This window comes from Erpetoichthys calabaricus, chromosome 3 (genome assembly GCF_900747795.2).
Source record: "Erpetoichthys calabaricus chromosome 3, fErpCal1.3, whole genome shotgun sequence".
Lineage (NCBI taxonomy): Eukaryota > Metazoa > Chordata > Cladistia > Polypteriformes > Polypteridae > Erpetoichthys > Erpetoichthys calabaricus.
The window spans coordinates 110,313,225-110,335,118 of NC_041396.2; the positions used below are offsets into that span (position 1 = coordinate 110,313,225).

General features: G+C 40.6%; 1 protein-coding gene across 2 annotated transcripts in view; it reads right to left on the bottom strand.

Moving 5' to 3' along the window:
• Positions 1 to 13,518: 13,518 nt before the first annotated feature.
• anapc1 (anaphase promoting complex subunit 1) overlaps positions 13,519 to 21,894 on the bottom strand; it is a 299,392-nt gene continuing 291,016 nt past the window's right edge. For both annotated transcript variants that reach the window (XM_051925424.1, XM_051925423.1), the window contains exons 47-48: positions 17,714 to 17,842; positions 13,519 to 14,082 (exon numbers count right to left, since the gene is read on the bottom strand). In XM_051925424.1, coding sequence (XP_051781384.1) covers positions 13,991 to 14,082; positions 17,714 to 17,842 — 221 coding nt within the window. In that variant the 3' untranslated portion in view covers positions 13,519 to 13,990. The remainder of the gene's footprint in view (positions 14,083 to 17,713; positions 17,843 to 21,894) is intronic.

Consider the following 21,894-nt stretch of genomic DNA (forward strand, 5'->3'; position numbering starts at 1 on the left):
GACCCTGTGTTTGGATTCAGTGGGTTGGAAAATGGATGGATGGATTTCACTTGCTTACAATGTAGTCATGCTTTTGGCAGGTTTTATTTCAATGGAGTGAAAGGGCTGAGTTTGGTTGATTTGAAAGACCTTGAAATGTAACTTTTTTCACGGTCAACTCTCTCAACGTACAAGTGGCAATCATGCGTGCTTCTGATTTTTTTTTTTTGCTCTGCTGGCCACAACTGACCCATAGAATCCACAGAAGAATTGTTTCATTTTTCTTGCTGTGTTACTCCTGTGTGTAGTGCCCAGCTTTATGACCAGCCCTCTAAACCATTTTACTAAACTATTATCTTGTACTGCTGTAGTGGCATTTATTGTCTATCATTGCATGAAGTCTGACTAGAAAGCAAGCTTCACACACTAATAGAATAAAAAATGAACCAGTGACAGTTGACTTGGTTGACCGTAATACCACGACACTGTTATTTTTGAATTGTTTTACAAATATGTTTTGCAAGTAGAGCTGCTCGGGCGTCGCCTTGATTACACCCATTATGCTGAAGTGTATTGATTATTGTGTGGCACGTGGGGTGGACTCAGGAGGCAAAAGTATATAGCCAACCCAACATTAATCAATAAAAGTGATGGATGATAGGTGTAAGCTCTTTAATAAAATTAAACTCCAATTTACTGACCATGTAAAGAATTTCTGCTGTTTGTTCTGATATTGACTATAATGTCATCTTTATAAGGGTGTGCAGTGCACTGTTTATAATCCTCACCTAGAAATGTTAGCATTACTAAGTGTGGTGGATTGCCGGCTTCTTACTCCGGCCCTCACCCCCAGGCCGCCAGGAGGAGCTCTCCGGACAGCATAAACGTGCCCCGAGTTCCAGCAGGGCCTCATGGACTTTGTAGTTTCTAAACACAGCCCTGCTGGATACCTTGGGGGCCACCAGGAGTCGCTGTAGGGGGGCTCGTGGGCTCTTATGTGCCCTATAACCCGGGAGTACGTCATGGTCATGTGACAGGAAGAAACAACGTGCTCCCGGGGTGAAGAAAAGGACTGTTTACCCTGACCCGGAAGGAATACGGAACTGTGGACTGATTGGACAGGAACACCTCTGGGTCAGGGTGTATAAAAGGACTGTGGGAAAGCCCAGACACTGAGCTGAGCTGGGAGGTAGGGTGGCGAAGTGTCTGGGCGAGGAGGATTGGTTTGTGATTAGTGTTTGATTAAGTATATGAGTAGTGTGGAGTGGAGGGTGCTTTGTGCACGTGAGTACAAAATAAATAGTTATTGTACTTTCATCTGGTGTTTGGAGTGGTACCTGAGGGTTCAAGAGGTGGACAAAGGCCTCTACTGCTACATAAGGTAGGAGCCATATACTGTATATCAAATGAGGTAATGCCACCCTAGGGTCTTAATCTGAACCTGTGTGCACAGCTACCCTTACCAAAATTAGTATAAATAAACACATTGCCCGGGCCATTAAAATAAAGGTGATAAATAATGTGACACAACGTTCTCAAACCCACTAAGTTCAATTTAGGGTCACTGGGGGTCCGAGCTTATCCCTGGAGCACTGGGGAGGAAGCCATCCTGTACATCCTACTGTTGAGCATTAAACACCACTTTCCTTTTGTCCATTCTAAGGTATCTCTTGTTTTACAGATGAGCTCTTCAAACTGAGCACACTTGCAACCACCCTGAGAGCGCACACACGATGAAACATGATGAAAAATAAACACAAGCTGCTGTCGTAAATAGTTGGGTCTTCAAGTAAAAACTCCATTTATTAGCCTGAGGCTGAAAAGTGCCAGATGACAAATGTTGATGTCCCAATGTCAGTTGTACACCGAGAGGTCTTGAGTCTCTGCTGTTGGTCCTCAAACTGAACACCCCTTTCTTGGCTTGTGGAGTTCTTATGCAAACTGGACTTGAACTGGAGGGACAGGACATGGTGTCCATTGGTCTTCTTCTCAGTTGGACTCTCCATGGCTGAGAGTGGAAGGGAAAGCTGGTAAGTCACCATGTCACTCCTAAATTCTTCCTCTGGTGCACCTTATAAACAACAGATTTGACCTTCATGATTGAAAGCAAACACCACACGTACCATAACATCCAGGGAAGAAGTGCTATATTTGTCAAACCTGGATAACAGGAATTAATAGAATGGGCCTGGTATGCTACATCTATCTTTCTCTTTTCACCAGACTCTTTGTGTATTGGCATTTCCATTCGCTTCCGATTCTCAATGAGGCTGCACTCGGATGGGGGGATTAAAATAAAATGTATCTTCCATGTTAAAATTATTTGAAGTAAATCAACTGGGAGATCTACAGTAGGTAATGATCTGTGCTTGACATAATTATTTCATCCTCTTCCCAGACTTATTTAGATTTAGAGACAGAGAAGTGTTGCTGCATGTGATGGCTGACTTGTTGGTAAGGTGACTGGCTGAACCCTCAGTTTTTCATAAGGCCTGCACTATTCAATTTGAGAGTAAACAGGCGATAACGGGTTCCTGCTCAGATGCTGACAACTTATGTCTTTCCCCAACCATCAAAACACAAAGGAAAGGCACTACAACTAACTACACTCGGCTATGGAGCGCACCGTAGAACTCTTCTAATGGTGGTGGTGGCTTGTGGATGCATCTTGTATCAGTCAATGAAGGTCTGCAGTGCTGTGACTGCATATGTATGAGACTGATGGTCCATATATGGTTGTTTCAGGGTGGCAGCCAGGTGGTGTTTGAAGCTGTTTCATGAACACACGTTTATAAGATGATTGTGATTTAAAAAGGATAAACTGCATCCAAATTTGAGTACACCAAATTTGATAAATCAGTTACTTTTCCAGTTCTTTGGCATACGCATACATTCACGGTTAAATTCATGCAGTTTTATAAATGAGACCCCTGCTCACCGTATTACAAAAAGACATAGCAGCACTAGAAGCTGTGCAGAGGACAGCAACCAAGTGCATCCTGGGACATGTCTTACTTTGAGTGGTTCACAGAAGTATGTTGTTTTTTTTTTTTTAAATTTCAAACATGAAGGCCTGATCCAGGTCTTTACAATTCTCCAAGGTACCAGTAAAGCTGATCAAGCCGAATTCTTGCAGTTAAATAGCGACTACTGTACTCAAGGACAGCAGTGGAAGTTAAAAGTGCATTTGAAATGAAAACCAGGAAGCAGCAGCTCAACTAAATCTGTGAATTTGGGACAAACTATTGTGTTATTGAAGCAGAAACCTTTAAACGTTTGAAATATTTGTGATTGAGATGTTAGGACAGATTAGCTATTACCTAACAAAGCGATGGAATGAATGGCCTCCTCTTATTTGAGAATATTCTTATGTTTTTTTTATGTTAAGTATAACTTTATGCGCGGCTCTTAATTGCCGTTTTTGGTGACCAAAACAGATTCAGAAGTTACATTTCACTACTCATAGTCTGCAAGTTGAATGAGGTAATTCTTTATTTTATACCCTCTGCACTGTTTCAGTCTGCTGAATTGTAAAATTGCCAGCTTTTCCATTACTTACTTGTCCTACTTAGTGTCTATTGATAACATGAAGTCCACAGCAGCATTAAAAAAAAGAACAGTATGAAGCACTAGTCAGTCCAATGCTTTCACTTTCTGTCTGAATAGAAACACCACCAGACTTCATCACACTGTCTTTCCTTTTTAGCTTGTGTACTTCTATCTGCATTGAATTGTGTTTTACTGTGAGTCAGGCTTCCTGCCATATTGGGGAACTAGTAAACCAAAAAAAAAAAAAAGCTGTTACTATTCATACTCGCTGCTCTCTGTAACTGAATGTTCAAGTCACTTGATGGCTGTGGTCGTAACCTTTCTTCTGTCCTTCCTGTTGGCACCTTGAGGTTCAATGCTACAAATCGGTCTGCAGTTCTTAGGAACGTTGCAGCCCCATTAAAAACAGGCCACTACACATTGTGGCGAGTATTGTCTCTCTGACAACCTCATTGCCTTTCAAAGTGTTTAGGATATGCTGACCTACGCTGAACGGCTTTCCCCAAGAAATCACTTGACTAATATTCTGCTGCAGGAAGGTTTCTGTACACATTTTTATATAACCCAAAAAGCATAAATAATATGAAATTCTCATACACATCTAATTCAATTTTGAAGCAAAAACCATTCTTGATAGCATGTGGGAACAAGACATGAAATAACTCTATCATGGTGCCAACTCACATCCACCCTCACATTAACCACTGCGACACTCAGCCTCAGTCAGAGATGTGTGAAGAAGATTGGAATAGTAAAGGGTAAACACCCCTCTGTGGATTCGCACCATAAAACATCTCATTTCGCAGATGCTCCATCCATCCACAGTGCAAATCCCACCCTCACCACCAAGTGTACTGCTATAGACTCACACCATGAAGCTGCTCAGTTCACAGATTTGCACTTTGTTAAACTGCCTGTAGGTATCCATGAACCTGCCATGTCTGGATCAGAAGCAGATGCCTTACAGCATGAGCTAATAGGAGAATTCCTAGTCTCGGACATTCCTGTATACTGCGAGCACAGCGCTTCCTGGAGACGTCAGCCGAGGTCTCTCTCTCTCTTTCTCTCAGCCCCCAGCATTTGTACGCAACACCTCCACTGCACCTCCTCAGAAACATGCAAAATATGTAGACCCCATTCAGACAACGATCAGCTGAAGTTGCACTCCCACCCCCTGAGCTTGATCGCTCTGTATAATCAAAAAGAAAAGAAAAACTTGTGCTGCCATGGACCTCACTTCATGGCAACAGCAAAATGAGAAGTAAGTGAAGGGGTCTGAATACGTTTCTGAATCCACTGTATGGACAATGTATGCTGCGTACTGTCACACACGTGCGATTCTGGGCTTGAATAATTGTAATTGCCTGCCAAACCAGGGGGCAGCGGTGTCTGTTAGTCCTTTCTCTCTCTTTTTCCCTCTCCAGACCAGTGTGTGCGCTGAAGTCAGAAAACGACGAGATAAACGCCAATTTAAAATTAAAAGCAATTTCTTTATTCTTTGTGAGTTAGAGAGATTGTGAGACTGCCCCACCATGCCTCCAAAGAGACTGGAGCCCCCCTACCCCCCCAAGCTCAGTGCCACTGGCTGGTCAGAACAGACAGTCTTGCTTAAAAGAAAAAATTCCTCTTTATATCCATCCATCCATCCATTTTCCAACCCACTGAATCCGAACACAGGGTCATGGGGGTCTGCTGGAGCCAATCCCAGCCAACACAGGGCACAAGGCAGGAACCAATCCCGGGCAGGGTGCCAACCCACCGCAGGACACACACAAACACACCCACACACCAAGCACACACTAGGGCCAATTTAGAATCGCCAATCCACCTAACCTGTATGTCTTTGGACTGTGGGAGGAAACCGGAGTGCCCGGAGGAAACCCACGCAGACACGGGGAGAACATGCAAACTCCATGCAGGGAGGACCCAGGAAGCGAACCCAGGTCCCCAGGTCTCCCAACTGCGAGGCAGCAGCGCTACCCACTGCGCCACCGTGCCGCCCCCTCTTTATATTACCTAGCTTATTCATTAGCCAAAGAGAGAACAGAAAAAAAAACCATAACAGTTCATTTTGAGGTCATACATAAATTAGGGTTACATCTTTAATTTATGACATTTAGGAGTACAGAAAAACAAAGCAGTACCAGGCGCCTACATTATCTAAAGACTGTGACCTCTCAGTACGCACACACAAACCCATTTTAAGCAGTTTTCTTAAAGTTCATTGCATTAGTTATAAAGAGATTACATTCTTGTAACTGTAATATCTTCATTAGATTATATTTGTTTGATTAGATTAATAATCCTTATTTATTAATTCATAAATGACAATTTTGTCTTATATTTTTAAGCAAGCGTGAAGAAAACGATCACATTTATTTATAATATCACAGGGTGTTCTGTTAATATAAAGAGGTTAGCACTTTCACACAGAAGAATTAAATCAGTCTCATATTCTGTGCATAAACATAATTCCTTTCCTACCTAAATGCAGATCAAATCATATAGAAGTATAAAATCATATAGTTCTCTGCAGCATGATTAATACAAAATACAGTCATTGGTATTTTGTGAGTTAAATACTTATAATCATCTGCGGTGGGCTGGCTCCCTGCCCGGGGTCTGCTTCCTGCCTTGAACCCTGTGTTGGCTGGGACCGGCTCCAGCAGACCCCCGCAACCCTGCAGTCAGGACACAGCAGGTTGGACAATGGATGGATAGATGAATACTTACGATGATTACAGTTACTAATGTTTTTTCTGCATTCTCACCAGCAAACAGAACTCAACTCCTCTGATGGCACTTCCGGTTCCTGTGCTTCTGGACCCACCCCTTCCTGTCCCCTCACCATATAAATGCCATCTTTGATTATTGTATTGAGTTCTGTTTTGAACTCCTGCCTATAAAGACTTTTTTTGCTGATTTATACAAAGTTTACGTGGTGGCTGCCTTAAACCGTTATCTTTGTTTTGTGCTTATTTCACTGTAAGCTAAGTATTATATTAGCTTACCAATACAGAATATGTTAGCAGAACTGCCAAATTATCCAAACTGTAGTGGTTACTAACAGGAATAAGAAAAGAAATTGTGACCACTGCCACTTCAGAAATGGAAAAGAAACACACACTTTCAGTACCTCTTTGCGGGATCAGCTGCCAGCTTGCTGCGCAGCTATGAACATTTAAAAGATTGAACCGTGTCCATCCTGTGCTCTCTCACTCTCCTGTCTCTCTTGCCCCAGACTTCTTCCGCTCCAGCCTTCGCTACCGGCCCGCTGGATCCCCTTGATGAAGAGGACTTGTGTACAACCAATGATGGAGCTGAAACTTACATGAGATTTTCCTGCTCTGTAGGCCAGGTGTCTCTGGTAGGTACCTGTTGCCAGAAAGCCAATCGTTGTTAAAACCTGCATATGAACAGGTGTAGCCTGATTTTCGGGCAGTCTGGCTTTCTAAAGCCAGGCCATGTGCAGCACAAACTTCTAAAAGAATGGCTCTTGAAAGCCCACATCGGTTCATAAGTCATTCATCATTATGGGCAAAAAGATAATGCTGGTCCCTAAAAGCTTGTTCCCTTTGGATAGTTTTCAAGTTGTGCCAAACAAGCCATGTTGCGTTCATGGCTTATTCATTATAAAGGGTGATTTTAATAGAAAGGGCCCTGAGTTATGATGTATTACTGTCTTAATAATGAAGCAATCCAAACAAAATAGAGATCAGTGTTCCTGCATAAATGTACAAACGAGTGAGGCGTGGCGCTCTTCTGTCGACTGTGAATGAACTGGATGACCGTGAGATGACTGAAGGTTATTTCCAGCAAAATGGGGTAAACTATCACACGTCAGCTTGCAGCATGACTCAAAATGAATTACTGGCCACCTTATTCCCCAGTCCTGTCACCTCCGGATTTCTTCCTTTAGGTAGTGCTGAAAGGAAAAGTGTACAAGAACAAGCCTCATACACTGGAACAATTACAGCGAAACACTGAACAAGAAATTGCTGCCATCACCCCTACAATGTATGCGGTTACCTTTTCCAATATGGAGCGCTGCATTGATCAGTGTTTACAAGAAGAAGAATGCGTCCATTTCCAACACCAAATGTGATTGGATTGTTTACACATCGATCTCAAGGTGTGCACTGTATTTGTTTTGTTTCTATCGCTTCATTACTATGTAAGTAACACCTCATAACTCAGGGACCCACCAAATAGAATCTCCCTGAATTATTATTACATTATAATATTCATTAGGTTATGAATAGGCTGTAAGAAATGAGATTTTGAGCTTTATGTAAGCAGAATGTGTTTTAACTGCACTTCAGTTTATAATCTTCAGAAGTGACAACAGGTAGCTGAAATAAAGTAACAAAAAAAAACTGAAGTTCTTTAGTGGAAGTATGCCGCATTTTCCCTCTTAAAAAAGAACTAAAACAGACTCTGAACATCATATTCATTACTTTCAGATTTAATGTTTGTCATGTCAACACACATTCTAATAATGGTGAGAGTTGTCATTTGGCTGGCTTGGCTGCAGTTCCCTACTTGATCAAGGGGTCTGTCATTTCCCATTTTCTCCCAAATGTGGCAGAGGCATTGGTTGGAGTTGCCATAAATATACTCATATTGTCCTGTCATGTTTTCCAAAATGAATCCTAACTTTTGGTGTATACACAAATTTTATAAATGTGCCCCCAGTTCTTGGGAAGAACACTTTGGGGGCAAACAAAGCTTTGAGGTGTCATCCCAGTTGTCTGTTCACCCAACATACTATAAGAATGCATGATATTCCTAAGTCTCCCCACACTCTCCACCACTGGCTTCCAACAAAGCACCATATTTAAATCTATGCATGGATAAGAGCTGCCTATGGCCAAAGAACATGGAACATCCTGGATGTGAAAAATAGAATTTAGTGCGACAGGACCTGAGATTTCAGGGACCTCTCAGTTCTTTGAGTTTAGTTGCCAAGTTTGAAGGTGAAAGGTTAAGCTTACATGAAGGAGTAGACCTGTAAAGCTGTGGCAGAAAGATGGGCTTTTTTGTTTAGATCCTCGATTACAGGAAATTAAAGATGCCATAGTTTTGTTATTCTAGTAAGATGATATTGCCATTACTGCTTTATTGGGGAATTAGGCAGCAAGGCTGGGAGAAGGCCCATTGCTGTGTAATAGAATGCCTGCCATGTCTAGTAGTGGTCCTGGATAAGTGCTAATAATTTACTAGTAACTTAGATCAGGTGCATAAAATCAAGACCACAGCCATGCAATCTCCAATGACAAACACTGGCAATACAATGGCCCGTACTGAAGAGGCTCAGTGACTTTAAATGTGGCACTGTCAAAAAATGTCACCTCTGCCACAAGTCAGCACTTGAAATTTCTGCTCTGCCAGATCTGCCCTGATTAACTGTGACTGCTATTATTGTGAAGTGGAAGCATCTAGGAATAACAGCAGCTCAGCCACGAAGTGGTAAACCACACAAACTCTCCGAGCAGGCCCAGCAAGTGCTCACCTATCCTCTGTTGCACTACTCACAACTGAGCTCACAACTGCCGTTGGAAGCAACATCAGCGCAAGAACTCTACACCAGGAGCTTCAGGAAATGGGTTTCCATGGCTTATCATTTTCACACATGCCCAAGATCATTATGCACAATGCCAAGCGTTGGCTGGAGTGGTGTAAAGCTCACCACCATTGGAGCAGTGGAAACGTGTTCTCTACAGTGATGAGTCACACTTCACTATCTGGCAGTGACAGACAAAGCTGGGTTTGGTGGATGCCATGAGAATGCTGCATTCTACAGTGTCTACTATAAAGTTTGGTGGAGGAGGGATAAAGGCTTGGGGCCTTTTTTTTTTTTTAAGGTTTGGGCTAGGCCCCTTGATTCCAGTGAAGGGTATTGCTAATACTTCTGCATACAAAGACATTTTAGATAATTGTGTGGTTCTAACTGTGTGCCAACACTGTGCACAAAGCTTGGCCCATGAAGACGTGGTTTGATGAGTTTGGTGTGGACGAACTCAAGTGGCCTTCGCAGAGACCTGACCTCAATCTTACTGGACACGTATGGGATGAATAGGAATGAGAATTGTGAGCCAGGTCTGCTCATCTAACATTAGTAGCTAACCACACAAATACTCTTTTGGCTGAACAGGAACAAATTCCCAAATCTCACTCCATAATCTTGTGAAAAGTCTTCCTTGAAGAGGGAAAGCTGACGTAGCTGCAAAGGTTGGAGACTCCATATTGCCATGGTTTTGGAATGAAATGACCAGCAACCTCAAAAGAGTTGTGAGAGTCCAAGTGTTAATAAACTTTTGGCCATATAGTGTATTCTTGTAATTAAATATACAGTATCAGTAATGGACAACTATAAAATGTTTATTTTCACAGCTGTGAAGAATGCAAGAGTGCAACAATATAAATAATGCTTGTCTACTAAACCAGTGCCATGTATAATTAAATACAGTAGCTGTTGGCTCTCGTGTTTGAATGTCAGTTCTCTTACCACTTTTACACAAGTCAATGATTGGTTATTGTGAAAGCCAGGCCGGGTCATGCTCCACAATAAATGTGTCAAAATTGATTTTTTGGTTGCATTCACAGCCTACATACAGTAAATGCCACAGAAGATGTGGTGCCTGTCACAGATGTAAACTGGAGAGCCCAAGGAGTTACCCTGTGCTTATGATTCACTTGCCTCACACCACAACTTCTTACAACGCTCAGGTTCATTTAACTTGTGACATCAAGTGCCAACAGGCTGCCCCCAAGGCCCTTTTGCTCCAACTGAGTTTATTGACATTTTTTTTTAACACTTCACTCTATTACTCAGCCTTGCTCAACTTGGATTCCTTATCCAGAGGGAACTCGAAGTTTTGTTCACAGAAGACTCTCAGAAAGCCTCTTGCTGATGACTGTTCAACAGACTACCCAGCTCAAATTAGATATTGTGAAAATAGTAGTACATTATTGGTCAAAACATAATTACAAACCCACATAACTATACAGAAAAACAACAATGTATTACTACTTTAACAAAATGCTAAATCGACGGTGAATATTTTTTATCAATCTAAAATGGCTGTAAGCTCTGCAAATTATAATATTTAGTTTCCTTAATAGAGTTTGAGTAGAAATTTGACATTAGTAAACACCAAGAAATCAGAAGGTTAAAGTTAACATAAATTAAACTTCATCATGAACATTTCAACTTTAATGTGCTTCACTTGCAGTGGGGCATTGAAAACGAAGCATACCTTACAAATTTAGAAAATAGATTCTTGATGGTTTAATACATAAAAATATTTTTAAAATGCCATTAATTACTTTCAGCCATTTTTTTTCAGATTACATTGTGTACCATCAGCACAGAAGTCCACTTAGATTTCAAATTTTGTGTAAGTATCCAAAATTCATACAGTTTTATTCACTTGGAAAGAAAAATAATTTCTGTTCCTAGACAATTCACTTGCAGTGCATTAATTAACCAAATACTTCTCCCAAATAACCTTTTGCACAATTCATATTGCTAATCTTTACTCAGGTTGTAATGTTTAAGCTGTTTTGGCTCATTTTGATGCCAGCTGTTTATGTGAATATTCATTTCCTTAGCTTTGGCAGAAGTCATTTTTTTCCCCTAATAAAATTCTCAATAGAAGTTTTCCTCCTAGCAGTCCAGAATTTCAGAGGAAACAATGCCAGATGTCACTGAGCCAAGAACTACATTTCAGACAGGGTATGTCACTCTTGTGATAAAGCATGATGGTTGCATTATGTGGTTAAACAGGGAGCAGTAAGCTGTGTAAGTGCTTCACTCAGCAGTATATTTTTGCTCTTACTTAGGATTCCCTGGGAAAATATTACACAAGGGTACTATAAGATTATAAACCATGACATCAAGAAATTATTACTGAACAAAAGACCATAAATAGTCTCTGTCCTGTCAGCTGACTCAGAAAGCCATGAGGCGTATTGTGATACACATTTTAGAAGTAGCTTATAAAAAAACACATTCTACTATTTAATAAACCGAGAATATTCTAATTCCATTCAATAATTAAATTCTGTCTGAAAGTAAAGCCTGATAGGAATTACTTTTTGAACTGAAGATTCATTATTTGTTGGTCAATAATCCTGTCTTTAAAGTCATTCACATTGGGCTTTAGATTTCACTTTATTATGTGTGCTGGTTATTCTGGAAGTAGCTGTTTAACACTATTTTAGTAAAAAAAAAAAAAAACAAAACAAAATCATGCGTTGTGGCTAATTGACATGTGTAACCTGAGATTTTCTTTTCTTATTTCAATGGACATTTTGCACATTACTTGCTGTTGTACAGCAGTGGTCACCAATGGGTTATTATAACCATGTTTTTTGTTTGTTCAGTGTTTTATTTATTTTCTACAACTACTTATGCCAATTAAGGGTAGCTGGACACCCAAGATTGTCATGGCAGCACTGAATGTAAGGCAGGAGACAGCTCAGATCGAGCAGCAAGGTGCTACACTTACTCATAAAGAGCACCCAACTTAACCTGTGGGTGTCTGGAGTTGAAATAGAAAACCACCACACACAGAAAAAACCTAGATAGTGCTTGGGCTGGGATTTGAACCCAGAATCTTGGAGCTTTGAAGCAACATTGCTTATCATTCTCCAAATGTACTGTCTTATTTATGGAGTATATTCCATTCAATTCCTTTACCAACAGCTGTTCTTTTAAATGAACAGTTCAAATGATGTATGAATTAACAATAAAATTTTAGAAACCAAGTTTCTAAACCGACAAACCAATCTAGTCAAATGAGGAGATTATTGTAAATTCAATAAAGGCTTTCACATATGAGTAGACTAAAATACAAGAACAGGTTACAAAAATAGGCAGAAGAGAAATCATTCATAACCAGGTTTTATATGTAACTCAGAACTTGCACTGAAAATGTTCAGTAATGGAAAAATCCATATGGCTTTGTAACCAATTTTACAGAAAAACATTTCAAAATTATTCATAAAATGAAAGTTAAGCAATATAAGTGTTCTTAAAATGAGTGATGCTCAGATTAATTATCTGCCAATTCAGATCAGCCAATCTTCACCTCAAATGACTAGATCAGTAATCTGTAAATTAGCTGATCTCAAAAAATGATTTTTTTCAGAACCAGCTTTTCTGAGCTATACAATAATTTAGCTGTAGTGGTCTTTAATACAAAAAAATTACTGTAGTTAAGGAACCGTACGTGTCATTTTACTGCCAGATCTTCCTGTAAACAGTCAGCGGACAGTTAGACTTTAGGCAGAAATACTGAATTTTACATTAAAGAAAACTGAGTAAAAAATTGAAAAAAGGTAATCTGAGGAGTTGTCCTATGTATGGAAAGGAACAGCAGAGTGTAAGAAAAGAGTGGTGCGACTTTGGCAAATGTTAAAAGAGAATAGATTCAGATCTTTTCATTTTGTGCTGTAATTAAATGGAATGTTCCTTTGTCTGAATGTTGACAGCAAGCGAGATTGTGTTTAGTAAAGCAGCTCACATTTTTAATTAGAAAAAGTACAGATAAAAAAGGTTCTAACAATAGGCTTCTTAGATTAAGAACAAAATGTGTTGATTTTATATGTAAAATAGCAAGAATGTTAACCTTGTTAACAACCAAGGCAGTGTCAGGGGAACATGAATTCGCGGACAAACAAAGATCAAGATCCAAATGAAGATTATATATAAAGATTAGTTAATTTAAAGCACAACAATTTGTTTAGTTTGAATGTCTGTGTTTTGAGGTGTGACTGGAGTACTACAGTCTTCAGTACTATAAGCCTGGAGGAGATTCTTAATGCAATGCCTATGTTTTAGCTGTCTCTCTACTGCCATCTAGTGCTTCTTCTTCTAATTCATTCGCGGACAAACAAAGATCAAGATCCAAATGAAGATTATATATAGAGATATTTTTGAGTATTTTGATTAGTTTAAAAAAGTTTGCTTTAAGGGGATTTTACTTAAGTATTTTATTGTCACTGAACAATACACTTACAGAATTTCATTCTGTTAATAAAAATGTAGTGATAAAAACACTACTTAAATATCGAAAATAAGCATTCTACAATGTTGGTCATGCAGGACCTCAGTGCAAAAAACAAGAATGCCTATAAAGTGCTCTTTGGAAAGTGCTTAAATAATTAAATGCCATGAAATGTTCATATTAAAAGAGAAAAAAAGAAAAAAAAATCAGGAACATTTGATAGAGTAACCATTCTGCTTTTTAAGTTTCAATTTTATATATTTCACATTAAAAAAACAGTAATATTTCAGTTACATTTTCAAAATGAATATAAAATTTTTTCAGGTTTAATATATCAGAGAAAACAGCTATGTACATTTTGTTTTATTTATTATTACAAGCATAAAAAATATCCAACATCATTAACATCCAGTATTTTTAAAGAAACAAACTCCTTAACAGCTTGTGGATTAAACAAACAATGTTGCCAGACGCAGCAATGCTTGCACAGGCACACCAAGTGGTGAAAATTTTGAAAGCAGTTCACTGAAGCTTTTGACATCTAAAACAAAGGTAAAATGTTTAATAACAAAGTTATGAAGTCATGAAGTTTTAAAAGTACACTCTTCTTAAATTTAAATATGCATCAAACACAAACATTGTATAATTTAAATGTTCACATACATAGAGACTTGCAATAATATTCAGTGACTAATCTAATTCTGCTATACAACAAATCATAGGCTATACCCAAACATAAATCTGTGATGTTTTATTTAAAGGAACTGAATAGATAGATATGACATTGTTTTGATGTTTGAAAAACAAAGCAAGGGAATAGGCTTTTTGCACAAGTATTTCATCCCTATGCTGTAGAAGCTCTAAACTTACACAAGTAAAAAAATTAAAACTATTTGCCTTATGAGGAAATGAATACCTTGCAATTGGCCTTCACCAGTGAAACATTAAAATAACTGCTGCACTTTCTGGATAACAAAAAAAACCTCACCGTTCACAGATTATTTAAGCACTGAAAATGAAGACTAAAAGAACATTCCACATGTTTTCTCTGTGTTATTCAGTTTCCTCCCACAGTCAAAAGAAATACAGATTAAGTGGAATGGTAATGCTAAATTGGCCCTAGTGTGTGTGTGCGTGTGTGTGCACAAGCGTGTTCACCCTGTGATGGGCTGGCAGACTGTGCAGGTGCTACTCCTGTCTTGAGCCCAATGACTGCTAGGATAGTCCCAGCTGTCCCATAATCCTACCCTGGTTAAGCGGGTAAGGAAGATGGATGGGTGAATGATAATACAAAAAGGCATAGATTCAAAAACTTAAACTAAAATGGAACAAAATAATATTGGAGTGTTTTAATATATCAGTGGAAGCTGTTGGCTCAACTATGAGAAGTTGATCCTCTGCCAAACCAACCAGATGCTGCCTAGAAATAGTTGTCCCTCAAAACCATGTAAACAAAAATGATCCAACCATCACTTTGAAGGAGCTACAGAGTTCATTAGCTGAGAATGGATAAGGGCATGCTGGTCAACCATATCAACAGCTCTGCATAACACTGGCCTGTACCAAAAGGAAGCAAAAAAGCATGAAAGTGACCCAGCTATGGCGTGGGAAAGGCTTTTTTGGTCAGCGGAGACCAAGGTAGAGCTTTCTGGTAAAGGTTTAAAGAGATGTGTAGTACAAATGTAACGCTACCCACACCTCAAGAAATACTATACCTAGGGGTGGGAGTTGATTTGTTGCAAATCTAGTTTTGTAAAACTTGACTTGCTTCTATAGAATGCTATTTGATTTTAATAAATTCAATAAGATGTTAAAAAAAGAAATACCATGCCTAAAGTGAAGTGTGGTGGTGGTAGTGGTGCATTATCCAATTAAGCCTAGTAGAATGGGTCAAAATCACTCCTGAGCAATGTGCAAAACTAGTATCTCTCTATAGGCAAAAAATTTATGTTCCTTTTTCTTAGTAGTTTTATTCAGAAAACATGGTCAAGGGACTGAAAACACTTGTACTAGCTCATAGCTAGTCATAAAAGAGGTTTTGGTAAAAGTAGTGCAGAATAATATTGAAATTTTACAAAATATATATGAACTACATCCACAATTACTGTAATTTGGAATGTAAAATATATCAAAAAATTATCAATGCTGTCTGCTTGCTATATACCAATCAGGGGAAAAAAAAAATATTTTGCGGGGCTTCACAAGCTGCGGCCATCCTAATGTCTCTCTCTCCTGTCCTCTTCTCTCCCCTCTGCTCTGGTCACTGCTCCCAAGCCACTGTACCCACTTGAAGAGGAAGACTTTGTGTTCTTTTGACCAGGAGTCAGGGAGCCAAGCCATTTGACAGGTGTTTCCTGTGAGGCCAGACCACTTCTGAAAGGGACTTATGTTTTGTAACTGCCAGTTCAGCAATAAAGTTTTTCACTCCTTGGAAAATCTTCTGTGCTCTCCTGTGCAACTTTGTGACCCAAGCTTGACAATATATATTATATACTGTATATAACATAACGCTTCGCACCTCTCCATCAGCGTCTTTTGTCCTGTAAATGTGTCGATAAGCAGCCTGCTATCACATCCCCCATCGCCACACAGTTTTCTCAGTTGAAGTCTGTTTACCTGCGTGTCAGTTGCTTGGAGTTGTATAGAGTGAGACGTCAAGCAAAATGACACCTTTTTTAAATACTATATCGTTATTTGGAACACATTCATTTCATGTGTGTTCTGTGTCTACAAAAATCTATGTACAGTAAACACATCGTTAAAACAGAAACGTTTATCATGTTTTAGTAATAACTGACAAAATGTAGACATGAAGTGTATAATGTGTTAAGCCTTAATTCCAAATATCAAATAAACACTTTCACAAAAGGTACAAATATAACAGAACAAGTGCGCTTCTATTCAAGAATATAACTGTAGAAAAAGAACCCGCGTTAAGGTGCAACATTGACATGCATTTGCTACTGACACATTTACAGGACAAAAGACGCTGATGGAGAGGTGTGAAGTGATTTTAAGGTGGGATGGATCTACGAGTTTTTTTGTAGGCTCTGATAATTCTAGTGTTAAAGCAGCAGATGTTGCAAAAGGAGTTACAGTGTTAACCAAGTAGAGGCCTCAAGTGCTGGAAAAACTGTTGCTAGTGTGGTTGAACGAGAAGCAATTTGTAGGGGATAGCGTTTTAATATCGTTCATTGCATCAACCTCATCGATAAAGCCTGGGAAGACTTCACATACCAGACCTCAAACTCGGCCTGGAAGAAACTTTGCCCTGAATGCGTTCCTGAACAGGATTTAGAAAGATTTGAGCCTCCTGTTGTGGATGAGATTGTGTCCATGGGCAAGAGCATGGGTCTTGAAGTAGACAATAAGGACACTGAGGAGCTGGTCCTGGATCACAAGGAGCAGCTGACGACGGAGGAATGAGCTGAACTCCAGCAGAGGCAGCATAAGTTGCTCACTGTGCATAAAACTCATTAAAAAAAAAAAAAAAGTGTTTACAGCGAGCGGTTCGTAAGGCTGTATTGTGAACTCTTGCAATGTTAGTTTAATCTGTTGTTCAAGGTTTTTCACAGCGGTTCGTAAGGCTGTAGCGTGAGCTCTTGCAATGTTAGTTTTCTTGGTTGTTTATGGTTAGTTTTTATATAAATTAAGGATTTTTCAAATTTTTAGTTTTCTCTGTTCAAGGTTTTCTCAGTGTTATTCAATGTTTTTACATTTAGTTTACTATTACACTGTGCATTCTATGGTATAATTAACTATTTTTGTGCTTAAAAATCTTAATAAAAAAAAAAAAACTACATACTGTTCATACGGTCTGGAACGGATTAATTGTATTTACATACAATCCTATGGGGGAAATTAGTTCGGGTCACGACCAAATCGGGTTGTGACCAGAGTTTTGGAACAAATACACATACACACACACCTCATTCCTAATTGGTATATAGGAAGCATATAGCTTTCTATATACCAATATATCCTATATATATTATATATATCCTATATATATTATATATATATATTATATATATCCTATATATATATATATATATATATATACACACACACACATACATATATAAACACACACACACCTCATTCCTAATTGGTATATAGGAAGCATATAGCAATGATATTCCATCAACACATCTATAGTACTTAAAATTTACCTTGGTTTCCAAAAATGTTTCTTCCATGTGTATTAAAGGAATGGTATACAAGAAAGCAGGACAGCATGTTTGTCTGTGTCTCATCATAGGGCTCACCATTTAAATAAGACATCAGAACATGTCCAAAATCTGAAAAAATGCACATAATAATATCATTAAAACAAAGTATGTATTGTATTGCTTCATTCAACTTGTTTTGAAGGGATCTGCTTATTGTATGCTTATTGTAAGCAGTAGTAAAACAGCAAAGAATCAAATTCAGATTATCAACATCACTTATTTACTGTATACTTTTTTACATATTAGAAACTGTAATAGGGAAATAATTTCATGTTCCTTTCGTATAAGCAGAATTACTCTAATTTGCACCCTAGCTTAATTTACCTCTTGCATAATAACATTGAATTGAATTGTTTGGCCTATTTTTTAACAGTTATAATGTGTATGAATGAAGTGCTATTACAGCAAAATAAATCCCCTGTAATAAAACTGTTATAATTTCTCCAAAAAGTGTGCCAGTTGGATTTTTGCTGGTGTACAGCAAGACTATTCAAAAATGGTTCCTAATAACCCTGAAATGGCAGTTTATAATGGTGGACTATTAATACAACATAATACAAAAAATGACTTCTGAATATACAAAGCCATTTAATGACTACACTAAAACATTATGAAATGTTATGAAAGTTAATGGATAGGGGATTACTTCTCTTTAGTTTGTATGATGTCTTATATAAACAAATAGTGAATGATTTTCCTAAAAAGTAAAAGTTTCTCACAAAAGTTAAGCAGTAAGAATTGCAACCTGTTCACTGTAAGCAATTCTATTTGTAATGCAACAGAGAAAACCCCTTTTGGTGTCTATCAGTGAATTTCGGCAAAGTGTTATTTGCAGCGAATTTGTTGCATTCGCCCTTGTTCGTCAAATTATTTATTAATAATTTGGCCAGTTTAGGAGAACTTTGTTCCCCAGCGAACCATAATGCTTTGCGAAGCCAGTACAACATCCCCTGGAGCTGTAACAGCCAACCCTGTCAGCCGCCTTCGCCAATACCCGTCAGTCTTATGGAGATGGCCAGCAACAGGAGCAAGCAGCGGTGCAGCCAAATAGCTGTGGCCTTAACAGCTCCCCCCCTGAGGCGGAATCCCCCTTGCTCTTTGATCACACCTTGAGGGATCTCTGGGATGAAGTCCAAAAGAAGGCAATAATAGACCAGAAAGGGACGGACAGGAACTGTTGGGGGAGGGACTGGGCACATTTAGGGAGGAAGACTGTGAGGACACAGAGTTTCCACCAGCTACAGTGACAGTGCATCACCTGCTGAGGACCAGACCCTGGCGGCAAGGGAGGAGCAGCTGCATGTTTCTCTTATAACTGACTGTTGACCTGGGGTCTAACTCAGTGGAAGAGGAGTAGGGTGAAAGTGACAGACCCTGGGTGCAACCAACCCAGTCACAGAACAGCAGATCCAGCAGTGAAGTGTCAAAGGCAGCGAGGTGGGTGCAGGGCCACCACAGAGCCCAGTGCTAGGCATCCTCCTGTGTTGGTAAGGAGTGCCACTGTTAGGCAGCAGCCAGAAGCAGACACCCACATCCATGATGTGCTGTGTGTTGCCGCTACCAAGGAAACCAGGGTGACGCTGCCTCTGTTGCCCATCTGGGCCTATTTAATATACTGACAGAGGATCAGGCCACTGCGGCCTGCAACCTCTGCCGACAGAAGGTATGCAGGGGGCAGCCTGGTTCCCATATAGGCACTACCCCCCTCATCAACCATATGAAGAACCACAACAGACTGCTGTGGAATCAGTATCAAGACAGCATAGGGCAGGCCTCCACTTGCCCTTCTTCGGTATTTGTTGCCTGCTCCCACTCACCGGTACACCTTGTATCAGAGTCTGCCAGTGAAAGACAATCCTCAGCTGCTGAAGCTCACACCCAGAGGCAGCCAGTGTGCAAGTCTTCCTCTTTCACACCCTCTATTACCCCTGTTGGCATACAACAGCAGCCCATCATCACACAGCTGCTGGCATGCCTGCTACTATAAGAGATGTCCCTTCGTTCTCAGCTTTTAAATCCCGGTTGAAGACTCACTACTTCAGTTTAGCATATCCTGACTAGAGCTGCTGATTAACTGTACATACTGCATCTCTGTTGTTAGTCATTAGCACTAAAACATAAGTAACTTGATAGTTAGAATTAGATACTAACCCTCGCCTATTCTGTTTCTCTTCTTGGTACTCAAATGTGGCAGTTGGTGCCACGGACCACCTGCCAAGTTGTTTTGCTTGCCTAAGGTAAAGTCATCCCTGATGGAGGATCGCAGGAATCGTGAGAAAGAGGGGTCTTTTCATCGATTTGGCTGGCCCAACACTGTTTCAGCCGTGGAATGGCCAAATGGGGGAGGCAGCTTGACGGATGAGGTCTCCAGGAGTCTATAATTATCCAAATCTTATTATGTGATATCATCTACTGTTAAATTCTGCTCCATACTTCTAAAAAAAAATTTATTTTTTATTGAGGATTTGTTCTGTATATTGTATTGACCCCCTTCTTTTGACAGCCACTGCACGCCCAACCTACCTGGAAAGGGGTCTCTCTCTGAACTGCCTTTCCCAAGGTTTCTTCCATTTTTCCCGACTAGGTTTTTTTTTGGGAGTGTTTCCTTGTCTTCTTAGAGAGTCAAGGCTGGGGGGCTGTCAAGAGGCAAGGGCTGTTAAAGCCCATTGCGGCACTTCCTGTGTGATTTTGGGCTATAAAAAAATAAACTGTATTGTATTGTATGTAAGAGGACCCTCCATCCAGCCACACCCAAATACACCGCCTAAATGGGTAACTGGCAAAATTGTGCTGCACCTCCTGCCCTAACGGCTGGTGGACACAAGCCCCCTTCCGCCAGCTAATGAGTTGCGGCATCCCCACCTGGCAGATTCCCAGCTACCATTATTTTGCCAGAAAGGCTATCGCAGCCCCCCACCAGCATGTGGCATGGAATGTAGGTCTGTCACTCAACTGCACTGTAGGCAGAAGGGTCCACTTTACCACTAGCATGTGGACAAGCAGGCACGGGCAGGGGCGGCACGCATCATTTAATGCCCATTGGGTCATCCTCCTAGGGGCTGGGGAGGGTGCCATTAAGGGGGCAACTTTAAAGTTGATATTGCCACCACGGGGGATTCAGGAGAGACCAGAACCACTCCCCTCCTCTGCCACTTCCAACTCCTCCATAGCTGCCTCCAACCCAGACACAAACTGTACTGAGCCATCCAACAAATGCCCCCGCAGCTATGCTATGGTGCTGCACAGCTGGTACCAGGATGTGCTGGAGCTGGTGTGTCTGGGTGAGAGGAGTCTTACTGGACTTACGATTCTGGCTGCCTTCTAGGACCCCTAGCAGCTCCAGACAGGCATTGTGATGATGGCACCAACCTCTTGGCTGCCCTGTGACTCAGCAAATGGACCCACATGCCATGTTTTGCTAACCTGCTTAACTCATGGTGCAGAGGTTCCTCCAAACTTACCATGGTTGGATGAGCTTCTAAACAAGGCACGACAGGTCTGCACCCATGTTTGCCGCTCCCCTACTGCCAGTGAATTCCTAGCAGGTTATTTTGTGATGCAGCATTGCGGTGGAACTCCACCCTATACATGGTGCAGCGGCTATTGGAACAGCGCAGGGCAGAAATCCACTGCCTCGTGGAGCAGGGTACCAGGGGCCAAGCACTGCCACTGGGATATTTTACTGGGGACTAGTGGGGGCAGGTGTGGCAGCACTGCCAGGTGCTGACTCCTGTGAGCAGGGTACTAAGTTTGTTAGACAGGAGAACGCTGGCTGGAATGATGTGCTCCCAACTACTGTTCCCGCTGGAATGGACCCTAGGTGGCCTGCTCGAGGTGGGAGATGGTGCCAAGGAGGAAGACATTCCCAGTAGGCAGCCCGGTAGGGCAGGGACACTCTAGAAGGAAGAGGAGGAGGAGGCATGGGGCTAACAGCAGGAGGATGAGCAGGCACAGGGGGCAGTGACTTGGAGGTGGGTAGGAGGAGGAGGAGGAAGAAGATGGGCAGGGGCCACCACTACAACATGGATGTTCATTTTCTACAATGCCTTAGAAGGGATGCCCAGATTAAAGATATAAAACAGAGGGACCATTACTGGGTGGCCACCCTCTTAGACCCCTGG